General features: G+C 39.8%; 1 protein-coding gene across 1 annotated transcript in view; it reads right to left on the bottom strand.

Moving 5' to 3' along the window:
* PCNX2 (pecanex 2) overlaps window positions 1-12,963 on the bottom strand; it is a 3,673,975-nt gene that overhangs the window by 2,332,981 nt on the left and 1,328,031 nt on the right. The window contains exon 17 of the mRNA XM_063443387.1: window positions 9,442-9,583. Coding sequence (XP_063299457.1) covers window positions 9,442-9,583 — 142 coding nt within the window. The remainder of the gene's footprint in view (window positions 1-9,441; window positions 9,584-12,963) is intronic.

The following is a 12,963-nucleotide window of genomic DNA, read 5'->3' as shown; positions in this document are numbered from 1 at the left end:
GTGCATACCGGCAAGAAGGGCAGGGTTGAGGAGTGGGTGGAAGATGATGTGGAGGATGATGAGGTCCTAGACCCCACATGCAATCAAGGTCATGCGAGTAACGTGTGCAGTTTGGAGGAAGAGGCGCTGGTCGGACAGAGGCACCAGCACGGCATAAGAGGGAGCAGGGTGCAAAAGCGGAGGGGCCATCCCCTAGCGCTCGTCGGCATCTTTAGAATTCCCTCAGTTATCCAAGCAACAGATGGAACGATAAAAGGAACCATAACAGATTTAACGAGCCAAGCGCAGTTTTACAATGTCTGGGCGGCGGTCGAATGATCGGGACCCAGTATGCCTGATGTTGAAGTTAGGAGTCACAGTGTGGAATGGATTAACAGGATCTGGTGCAGGGTAACCGCACGCCCCCTGGTGTTGAGCACCAGCATTTGTGCGGCCACATACCAGGACCCTGATGCAGCTTCAGTAAAAAGAGTACTGGATACCAGAAGCCATCACCAGACTGATCCGCAACTTGGAACAGGATGTGACATTTACTGTAGCGGCTGTGCGCGCTTTTGGCGTTCTCACCCTGCTGCTGCTCGCCTGTTTGCGCTGCAGCGTAACTTCGACCTTCCCGCTCCCCGCCTCATGAGACTGTGTGAGCAGCAGCACGCGATAGTGGAGTTTCAGCTGCAGCACGCACGGGTCAGTGGCTCTGCACCAGACTTCCCTCCAATTGATCAGAGTTAAAGGATTTCAAGTGGACTCATTACAATTACAGGGCCTCTAAAGAGTCCTGTATTGTTATTTGTCGTCACTACCTTCCCGCGTCGGGAGTGGGTAATTTGCGCGCCTGCTGCCTTCCTTGCATGTGGTAGCCATTTCTCAGGGTCCCTGTACGGAATGGATTCCCCGTTACCCGTGGTCACCAGGGTAGGCGCAGAAACTGGCATTGAAAGTTGATATGGATGACATCCGAATGCAAAGTCGCCGTCACGGGGATGTGTGATTGGCCCGAGGTTCTCAAGAGTCAACAAAGTGCCTGTGCAACTATAATGTCAACAGCTACTCTGTGGAACAGAGTTGTCTTTTTTTATATGTCCCAACATTTTGGGGGCTACCCCAATTAAAAAAAGAAAAAAAAATATATATATATATATATATTACACACACACAGTGTTGGCTACCTCCTCCTCCGCCGCTTACACCTACACTGCCATGGTCACCGCCTTCTCAACCTTTGGGTCACTTAGTATAGACTATGTACACAATAGCAGAGGCTTGTGAAGGCCTTTTCTACATGCATCAGGAGTTGGGCTCAGTTTGAACAATGAAAGAGAATACCTTGCACTCCAACCCTCTCTCAAATGGATAATTTTGGTGATCCTCCTGACAGCCATGCTTTAGATTTTGATTTATGTTCTTCCATCTAGTGCTATTTTATGGCTCAGCTGTTGTTACAAATGGCTATTTGTAACTGGCCCTTTAAATGAAAAATTGCCCTGCTTCCCTGGATTGTGGAGAAGCCTATTTGCCAGCCTCCTGCCTCATGACTATGGCCCCTGGAAGATTGTGCCCCTGAAAATGTATTAACTTTTATTGGTGTGTATGGCCCTTTAAGAACTGTCTGGGGACATATTGTGACTTTGCTGAACAATGCCCCTTTAAGACTATGTCCCCAGACCTTTAAAATAACTTGTTCCTGGCTTTCCCCCACTTGGTTCAGTAAATAGGGCTTACTGAACCGAGTACCACACAGGCGGACCACCCAGAAGCTAAAGTGTGCAGGCAATTTACCTCCCAGGCTGTGAGGTTACTGCCGGTTAATTGCACGTGGCGGCGGCCATCTTGGTTTACTCGAATGCGGTCAGCGGTGTATGCTAAAGATTCTGTGGAACTAAAATCGGCTACACATTCTGCCGAACACCGCTGACCCTTACCTTCTCCCATACGGAACTTGCAGCTCCAGAGACTAAGTCCCGTTCGAAATGGGACTTAGTCGTTTTTCCGCATGAAATTGACCGACCGCACAGCCCAAATCTATGGAACTGTTTTGGGCAGGAAATTGTGCTTGCGGTCGGTCATAAAGGACTTCCAGCTAACTTTTGATCCACTGGAGGGATTTGGCTGATTTTTGGGAGTGTTTATGTTTGATGTATGCTGAGTCTGAATATTGAAATTGGATGTTTGATTATTGAAATTGGATGTATGGTTTTAAAGTTACAGTGTGTGTGTAAAAACTGTATTTTTATTGTATGTAATAATTGGTTTAACTGTTTATCTGAGGGGAGGGAATGTGTGGGCTGCACCAGATGTGTGATTGGTGATTTTATGCCTCCCCCTGGGAGTGTCCTATTTGCATGTAACCTCAATAAAAGCCAGGCTGGGTGTTCCAGACCTCAGACCTCTTCTGACCCTCTAACTTGCAGCCTCGACTCATGTTTGTAGGGGACAGCTATAATCACTACAGGGATTGCTATGCTCTTCATACTCCCTTAGCTACTGAGCTCTTGTAAGAGCTCTTGTTCCTGATCCTGCTTCGCTCTACAGAAGGAAGAGGTTCGCCTATTGGAACCTGGAGCCTGGTCGTAGGTCCAGGGCGCAGAGCAGACGGCGAGATACCAGCCCAGCAGCGGTGGTTCGTGGGGTCTGCAGTGCTTATGGTGGCTGCGGTGCTGATGGTCCTTTGGTGAGCGCTAGGAGCATCCTTTTCTACGGTCCAACTTCCAGCCAGCCTGGAGGCAACCGTAACAGCTGTATTTTTAATTTTTATGTTATTTTAAGTGATTTCCCTATCCATATTTGTTTGCAGGGCACTTGTCCTACTCTTACCCCCCATTTGCAGCTCTCTAGCCCTTTCCATTAGTTTTTTAGAGGCATTTTTGTGCCGAAAAGTTTGGATCCCCATTGACTTCAATGGGATTCGGGGTCAAGCCCGGACTTTTTTTCCCAAAGTTCGGCCGAACCCGCCAGACCCGAACATCCAGGTGTCCACTCAACTCTAATCACAACTACCATCACACTGTCTTTGATGATTTCTCTGAGCATTCATTGAATTTGAGCACTGGGCTGACTTTGCGCTTGGGTACAACCTCTATAGTACTGATGAGTTGCACCTAAACGGGAGAGGGTCTGCAGTGCTGGGGGGTAGGATGGCTATAAGGTTGGAGGAGATTTTAAACTAGTAGTAGGGATGGAGGGTCATAGCAATCTACAAAATGGAGATAGGACAGAAAGGAGATGGGCTTTAGCTCAGTATAAGGGGGATGGAGACGGGGGAGGGGCAAGCTCAGAACAGAGAATGTATGTAATGTTGATAATTCACAAAAAGTACAAGTGACTCGTGATATTAAATGTATGCTTACTAATACAAGGTGCCTAAATAGCAAAATGGGGGAACTAGAGGCAATAGCAAACACTAAACAATATGACATTATAGGCATAACTGAAACATGTTGGGATGACTGGGCAGTTAACTTAAATTGGTACATGTTATTTAGAAAGGATAGGAAAAACAAGAATGTTGGGGTATGTTTGCATGTCAACCCTGAGTTAAAGCCAAATCTTAAGCAAGTGGAATGTGATGAGGAAAATGTGGAAGCTTTATGGGTAAATATCTGCTAGGGGCAAAAGAAGGGAAATCAACTATTGGTTGGGATATGTTATAAACTACCTAATGTTAATAATGACGAGGAACAACAGCTGTTTGAGCAAATTGAGAAAGCTGCACATCTTAGTAGAGAAGTAAAACAAGAGATTCAAAATAAGAAAAGGGCATTTAAAGCATTTAAATCGGACACATCAGATGCATCCTATAAAAGATATAAGGAAGCCAATTATGAGTGCAAAAAGGCGATTAGATTCGCTAAACTTCAAAATGAAAAAAAATGATAGCCAAAGAGATCAAAACCATCCCCAAAGTATTCTTTAAGTACATTAAATGATGCAAAATAGAACAAAAAAAGGTTGCGCCTAAAATATACAGTAAAACATATAAGAGTGTATATAATAAATAATATAAAATAATACAATTTAATATTAAATATTAAATGAAATATAAATGGATAATTGGCAACAGTCCAAAGCACTTATCATAAGTCCATAATGGTAGATGCCGTGTATAAGAACAGGGATCCTGAGGCGTAAAATGGGGTGTGTCTTCACAAAGGTGTCCTTGAAATCCAGTGAAGTAATATGTGGAGAAAAAAACAAGAGGAACTCCAATGGCACAGTATATAGATGAATAAAATGGTAAATAAAATAAAAGTAGTCTTACTCACACTTTTCAGAGCTAGAACCTAGCTCTGATATAACGCACGTGAAGTGGAATAATCCCCACTCAAGGATATGCGGAGTAATATTGATTGGCGAGTATCTGGCTCAGATTCAACGTCCAAGTTGGTATTATTCGACCCAGGGAGATAAAATAAAGTATATAGTGCTCTCTGTATAGTAATTAAAAAGGTATAAAAAGAGAATAAATATACTACTCACAGTATATAGAGCAGGCTTGTACTGCTCAATGTAGGCGCTTGGGTGGTATCATCCCCACCTAAGGATTCTTTAGGCTTCTCATCAGGTAGATAGTATATGTATAGTCCGGTGAAAAAGAAATCAAAATGGCTATAAAATGTTTTATGCCAAAGTATTTTCTTTATTGTAAAGTGATAAAATTAATTAATTATATAATGTTATAATTTTATTACTTTACAATAAAGAAAATACTTTGGCATAAAACATTTTATAGCCATTTTGATTTCTTTTTCACCGGACTATACATATACTATCTACCTGACGAGAAGCCTAAAGAATCCTTAGGTGGGGATGATACCACCCAAGCGCCTACATTGAGCAGTACAAGCCTGCTCTATATACTGTGAGTAGTATATTTATTCTCTTTTTATACCTTTTAATTACTATACAGAGAGCACTATATACTTTATTTTATCTCCCTGGGTCGAATAATACCAACTTGGACGTTGAATCTGAGCCAGATACTCGCCAATCAATATTACTCCGCATATCCTTGAGTGGGGATTATTCCACTTCACGTGCGTTATATCAGAGCTAGGTTCTAGCTCTGAAAAGTGTGAGTAAGACTACTTTTATTTTATTTACCATTTTATTCATCTATATACTGTGCCATTGGAGTTCCTCTTGTTTTTTTCTCCACATATTACTTCACTGGATTTCAAGGACACCTTTGTGAAGACACACCCCATTTTACGCCTCAGGATCCCTGTTCTTATACACGGCATCTACCATTATGGACTTATGATAAGTGCTTTGGACTATTGCCAATTATCCATTTATATTTCATATTAAATTGTATTATTTTATATTATTTATTATATACACTCATATGTTTTACTGTATATTTTAGGTGCAACCTTTTTTTGTTCTATTTTGCATCATTTCTTATCATTAGGGGGTTATAGGGGACTCCCCTTTAAGGATTGCAGCCTTACTATTATTTTCTTGTGTGGCAATCTAGCGCTGATTTTTTCTCTTTCCATTTTAAGTACATTAAGTCTAAAAAAATATATATATTTTATGTATTAGTTAATGAAGACCAGGAAAAGGCTGAAATTTTAAATAACTATTTCTCCTCTGTATATACTAGGGAAGAACCCTTGGCAATAGATGTGCAAATAATTGCAGCTAAAAACTTGCAGAATAATTGTTATTGGTTAACTCAAGGCAATGTGCTGCAGCAACTAAAGGAAGTTAATATAAACAAAGCTCCAGGGCCTGACGGTATTCATCCAAGAGTACTTAAGGAACTAAGTGTAGAAATAAGTGAACCTCTGTGTTTAATCTTTCAAGATTCTTTTCTTTCAGGAAGTGTTCTGGAGGATTGGAGGAAGGCAGATGTGGTTCCTATATTCAAAAAGAGTTCAAAATCCTTGCTTGAAAATTATAGACCTGTGAGCGTTACTTCTGTGGCTGGGAAAGTATTTGAAAGGTTATTAAGGGTTAATATTCAAGAATTCCTTGAGAAGAACATGGTTATCAGCAAAATCAGCATGGTTTTATAAAGCACAGGTCATGTCAAACTAACTTGATTGTGTTCTACGAAGAAGTAAGTAGAAGTATAGATCAGGGTGTTGTAGTGGATGTGATTTATTTGGATTTTGCCAAGGCATTTGATACAGTTCCAGACAATAGATTAGTGTTCAAACTCAAGGAAATCGGTCTAGATTAAAATGCTTGTTCTTGGGTAGAACATTGGCTTAAAAATAGTGCAAAGAGTTGTCATTAATGGTAAATTTTCAAGCTGGACAGAGGTCGCAAGAGGTGTCTCTAAGGGTTCTGTTCTGGACCCCTTCTATTTGACATGTTTATAAATGATCTTGAAAAAAAGCATTGAAAGTCATGTTTCAGTGTTTGCATATGACACAAAACTCTGTGAAGTAATACAATGTGAGCAAGATTTTACTTTGCTGCAGAGGGATTTAGATGGGGGACTGGCCACTCAAATGGCAGATGAAATTTAATGTTGAAATTGGGATTTGTTATAGACAACAAACTATGCAACAATGTGCAATGTCAATCAGCAGTGGCTAAGGCCAGTAAGGTATTGTCATGCATGAAAAAGGGCATTCATTCTCGGGATGAGAATATCATTTTGCCTCTTTTTAAATCACTGGTAAGACCACAAATTGAATATGCTGTGCAATTTTGGGCACCTGTTCTAAAGAAGGATATTATGGCACTAGAAAAAGTGCAGAGGCGGGCTACAAAATTAATAAAAGGAATGGAACATATCAGCTATGAAGAAAGGTTAACAAATTAAAACTTCGCCTAAGAGGGCATATGATAACAATATACAAATATATTCAGGGCCAATACAAACCATTGTGTGGAAATCTATTCACAAACCGGACTTTACGTAGGACACGAGGTCATGCGTTTAGACTGGAAGAAAGAAGATTTCATCTAAGGCAAAGGAAAGTTTTTTTGTTTTTTTTTTAAGAACAATAAGGATGTGGAATTCTCTGCCTGAAAAAGTGGTTTTATCAGAGCCCATACAGATGTTTAAACAGCAACAAGATGCATACTTGCAAAAACAGAATATTCAAGGATATAATTTTTCAATGTAGGGTAAAAGCTGCTTGATCCAAGGATAAATCTGACTGCCATTCTAGGGTCAAGAAGGAATTTTTTCCTAGTTTGTTGCAAAATTGGAAGTGCTTTAAACTGGGTGTTTTTGCCTTCTTTTGGATCAGCAGCAAAAACAAATGTGAGTAAGGCTGAACTTGAAGGACGCAAGTCTCTTTTCAGCTATGTAACTATGTAGCATAGGAAAGTCTGGGACTGGACAGCCACAGAAGGTCTGGATTTTTTTTAGAATGGGAGGGCTTGCAAAGATTAAATTCAAACTGGAGGACTTACAAAGAGATCTGCCACTTTTTCAATATTTTAGATTGTTTTAGATATACCTCTATGAAAAAATTAATAATTTAATGCTAGTATGTTTTCATTGTGGTATGTCTACTAAATTGCAGAAAACATAGAATAAAAAAATTCCATTAAAATGCCCCTTTAAGGTTAAGATATTGAAATAATATTCTTCATGTGTTACTATAGATTTTTGCATTTTACCTGTTCCAAACCTATCTTTAATCGAATTATAATTAATTTTAAAATAATCCGCCATATATAAAATTCTGACTAGATACAATTTGCTGTCAGTTTCGGTTTGAAATAAGTTTGAACAGAAGCATAAAAAGACAGTAGAATAGACATCTCTTGAACTGAAATGAATTGATTTCTAGACATGTGCATTAGTTTTCGTGCGAATAAGATTTTGTCTGAAAATTCGGTTTTTTTCATATTTGTTTACTAAAATGTAAATCAAAGCCCTACAAAAGAAATATAAATGAAACGAAAGGGTAAATGCTGAATGCATTAACTTTTTGTTATGTTTCGTTTGTTTATTAGACTCCGTGCTGCAGGGGAATTAACCCCCACAGCACAGAGAAAAGGAGGGAGCCGGCAGCGCTACCAGCTCCCTCCATGTAATAATATTAATTCCTACCCTCCCATTAAAAACTATAGGGGTCACCCACATTAATAAAAGAGAGGTTAAATCCTCTTGCATGCCCCTACTCGCGTCATGTCACCTAAACAAATTTAAAAGTACTAGTGACTGGGTTGCTATTGCTGCCAATCGCTAGTGCAATAAGGGGGGACCTGACACAGGAATCCCCATTGCCCCATGGTGGGGATTACTAAAATGGGGGGACATAGTGCCCTCCCGCGTCCTCACCTGGGTCCCGTGGGTTGGGGCTATTAATATAAACGGGCCCGCTGGTCTCCACCCATGCCACAAATAGGGGATGCAGGAGGATTTAACCTTCCTTTGTATCAATATGGGGGTCATAGTGACCCCCATATTGATTTATATTTAGTTTGAAATGACAGCGAGCAGCCACTGGAATGTATCTTGTATAGAAGTGTAAAGAGTACGGTAAGTGTGCATGTAAAAAGTAGCTATTTAGATAAGTAGCACAGCCTTATTGTGTTACTGATATAAATAGCTACTTTTTCATATTGCAAGATTGTTATAGTTTTTGCTATAACTTTTGGTTACATGTACTCTTACCGTAGCTCTATCACTTCTATATAAGATACTGATTTTTATATTCAGTTTTAAATAACAGCAAACAGCCATTACTACATGGGGGGAGGTGGCCCCCTCTTATTGCACTAGTAACTGGGCAACAACAGCTGCCCAATCACTAGAAGTTTTAAATTTGTTTAGGCGACATGCCCCTAAACAAATTATTTTTTTTTAGCGTATTTCGTTTGAAAACGAATGGTTTGCGGGTGAAATGTGGGATTTATGAGTTACATTTTTATTTAGTATGAAATCATATGAAATGAAAATTTCACTGCTGCACATGTATATTGAGTTCTAATAAATTCAGAAAAGCCCAAATATGTTGCCTTGTAATGAGAGAAAAAAAAGAGAGATCTAAGTTTTTTAAGTCATGATTTAAACATTTACATCTAAATTGTATACTGAAAGAAAAGAACATATTAAAAATTCGAGCTATCTACTGAATTCAACAGCCTTATTGTATACACACAAAACGCATTTTAAAGGTGTATGTATTTTACTGTCCTTGTGTAGAGAGGACTTCTTTTGTAGGTTGTAATGAAGAAAATATGTTTTATTGATTTGAATTATATTACCTAAATTGCACTTTCAATATTTTACGTTGGGTTGTTTTTTTTTATAACCCCCTAAGTATTGATAATGTACCCTCTAGTTCTGTTCTTCTTGGAACAAACCTCTAGTCCTATTCTTTTTGGATAACATTCAATTAAACACTAAAAGCAATCAACTCTGACTGACTGCAGAAAATGTGTTTTGCAAATAAATGTTTTTATCTTGCTTCTTTTAGGATATCTTCCTAGTTCGGTGAGTAGAAATATTTATATTTTGTCACTTACTGTTTTCCAAGCCATGTGCACTTGCTGGCTGAAACGGCATGGTTTGTCACAGCGCTTAAAACAATAGAGGGATATAAAATGTATTTTTCAAAATAGATGAGCCAAATGTAACTTTTTTCAAACCAAGTTATCTCTGCAGCATCTAAATAAAACAGAATTAGTAACAATGAGTAACAAAGTCTTGTTACTTTTAAAATATAAACAATACATTGCAAAAGACATTATGTATAGTCCATTCATTTTGTGATTACATTTTGTGAATAAACTTCACATCGCCACTTATTTCCCCCTTTGATAATATTGTAAAGCGCTGCGGCATTAATTGGCACAATATAAATACCGATAATAATAATAATAATAATACACAATTGTCAGAGTATGCATTCATACTGCTGCAATCGCGTGTACACGATTTGCATAATTGCTAATTACATTTGTTTTTTGAAAACACATTTTGTTTCCAAATGGTGCCTTTATTAAAGTTCCTGAAGTTCACAGTGCAGCAAAAACGCCACACTCTGAACTTCAGAGAGATAAAAATAGACTGACTGTATTCATCACTCCTCCAGCTGAAACTGCAGTTTTCTGAAGGGGAGGAGGGAGTGGGGGAGGTCAGAGGTTCCTTCTCCCCTGCCTGTTACAGGGAGCACAGTGGGAAATGTAACATGATATTACATACTCAATGCTCTGTGTGAAACAACCTGCTGCCAGACATTGCAGAGAAGCAACCTGCTGCCCAGAGAGCAAGTGTAGGGTGGCTGAAGAGGAGTGGAGAGCTGAGAGAGGAAAGTGGTATCAGGCTCACCTTGGACACCCACAAAACAAGCAGGAGTGTGTAAGGAGGCTGAATAGGGAAATACAGCCCCGTGACACACTCAATCATCTATGAGAAAATAAATAGTTGTGGCGCACTCAGACTACAAAAAATATAACACAAAGAAAGGCTACTAAAATGCCTATCTAAGAATAAATATGGGGATTTGGTTCCACCATGTGGCCATATGTTGTTAAGCCCACCACTACTTTCAAAGTACCCCAATATCGGTGGGTCCTACGCTAAAATGTGGGGTACAAACTAAATAGTACTAGTGTTAAAAATAAAAGGTGTTAAATTAAATCCGAGTCAGAGCATAGTGAGTATACAAAAAAAGGGTGATGAACGCAATTAAAAACTGTGTTAAAACTAAACAATTAACGTGTTGGTGCTAAAATTAGTATACTCACTATTGCAGATGATATGTGTGCTGACTGGAGAAAATAATAAAAGTGACCTGACTATTGAAAAACTCCTCCCATATATACACCTGTGGCCACCCTAAAGGAGCCTCTGAAGCTGGGGGGCCTGGGTGGGGTGCTTAACCCCAAAGGAATCTGGTCTGAGTTCCAAATATGCGGCAGCACCTTTCATGCAAAATGCAGGTCTCAGGTGTGCCCCCAATACTTTCTCTGTACACACTCAATCATCTGTCACATCACCTCCCACACTCACCCTGTCACATCACCCCCCACACTGTCACGACACTCCTTAGTTAATATGCCCTCGTGCAGTACTCGCACTCACCACTGTTTCTGTTTGGCACTGTTTCTCATTTCTTTTCGTTAAGCACTACACCTGGCCCTTGTTTAGCACCTATATATTCTGGTTTCTCCCCTCACTCCCTGTCAGATCATTATCCTTCATCCTGTACCCTGTGTTTCCTGGTTCCCGTGATTCTGACTTCTTGCTCCTGTGTCTTGTATCCTGTGTATCCTCTGTATCCTGATCCTGTGTTCCGATGTCCTTATGGTCCTGTGTTCTTGTATCTGCCTGGTCCTGTGTCCTGTGCCTCCTGTTGCAGTGTTCCTGCCTATACTCCATTTTCAGTGATACTGACCTTGCTGCCTTATTTTTGTGTGACCTGCTTCGGGCTTTGCTACTTGGTGTTTATTTAGTGCTTGGTGGCTTAGGATCTGTGGTGGCTGCACTATCCTGACTAAAGCCTTTACTTTTGCCTAAGGACTATCACATGTACTCTGCCTGCTCTATTGTATTTATATTTCTTGTATATATTTGTGGCATTGTACATATTTTGTTTTGTGTATATATATATCCTTTGGTTTTCTTTAATACATTTTTCTTAATTACTCCATTCATCGTGTCCTTGCATTATTTCTCTGCTAAGTTGGTTCCCACATTTAAAGGGACAGTGCTGTCGCAGGGCAGCACCCCTTCATGTCCTTACACACACTAACCGCTGACACTTGGTCATTAGTTAGGTGTTTGCTATTGGTTGCAAATAAGCACAGGCCCACTCAGGCGTTACATTCCTAGGGGGCTGAAAGAAGAGTTGTAGATATTAGCTTGGCTAATATAGCATGATTGCTACAAAGTGTATTTGGAGATATTCTGGAGGTAATCTGAGGTATACAAAAGATGGGGAAAAAAAGTAGGATGTGTTTGATTTAACCTCCCCATCTCATTAAAATGGCAAACTTGGTTCAGTGTAATAGCTGTTGTGCATTTGTTTACGCTCCACTTTTTGGAGGTTTGAATGCTGTCTAATCTGTAGACAGTTCACTATATTGCGGCAGGAGATTGTATTTTCGAAGTTCGAGATTTGTAAATTTGTTAAACAAACTCAGGCTGGGACACAAATCCACTGCTGCAAAGATGTCCTAGGAATGGCAGATGGATGACTGTAGGATCTGGTAGATTAGACATGTAGATAAAAGGCTTTACATAATTCATTTTCTGAACTTGCAGATTGTAGTAGTGTTATGGAGACAGGCTCAGTCACAGAGTTTGTGGAACCACCATTCTCTATGCATAAGGTGTGCAAGAGTGCAGCCAATGACAAAAAGGACAAAGTGAGGCCTGATAGAAAGCAGTTGTTGTTGGGGAATTTCATCATAAGAGGTATGGAGTTGGACAATAGTGGCTTTGTGAGATGTCTTCCTGGAGCTTCTGCTCACAGACACAGACATATTTGTAATATTGTTAAGCAAGCAAAGCAGGAAGGGGAATTGGATGTACTTGTCCATCTAGGGACAAACGACTTGGCTTGCAATGAGGTTTCAGAGGTAAAGGAAGTGTTTTATGGTCTTGCCAATGATATACGGCAGGTCCACACGATCATTCTCTGAAGACCTGCCTGTGCATAACCTTCAGAATGACAGGTCGATGAGTATTAGGGACTTTAACTTGTGGCTTGCTGAATGGTGTCAGAAGCAAGGATTTGGCTCTGTTTCTCATGGTAGCTCTATTTGGAATAGAAATGAACTGTACAAAAAAGATGGTTTGCATCTTTCTCAAAAGGCAACAAAGGGAACTCAGCGAGCATTTCAGAGGTTTTGCTAGAAAGTATTTAAACTAGGAGGGGGGGAAGAAAGCGTGATAAAACATCAATCCAATTGCCCACCAAAACTGGATTTTTGAAGCCAGACAATATAATTTACCCCCATCAAACCATATATTTGTTTTAAAAGTAGACACCCTAGGGCATTTCAAATGGTGGTATTTTAACACTTTCCATGCACTAATTC

Source organism: Pelobates fuscus, chromosome 2 (genome assembly GCF_036172605.1).
Source record: "Pelobates fuscus isolate aPelFus1 chromosome 2, aPelFus1.pri, whole genome shotgun sequence".
NCBI classification, from domain to species: Eukaryota; Metazoa; Chordata; class Amphibia; order Anura; family Pelobatidae; genus Pelobates; species Pelobates fuscus.
The sequence above is the reverse complement of the archived record's forward strand: the minus strand, read 5'-3'. Positions and strand labels throughout refer to the sequence as shown.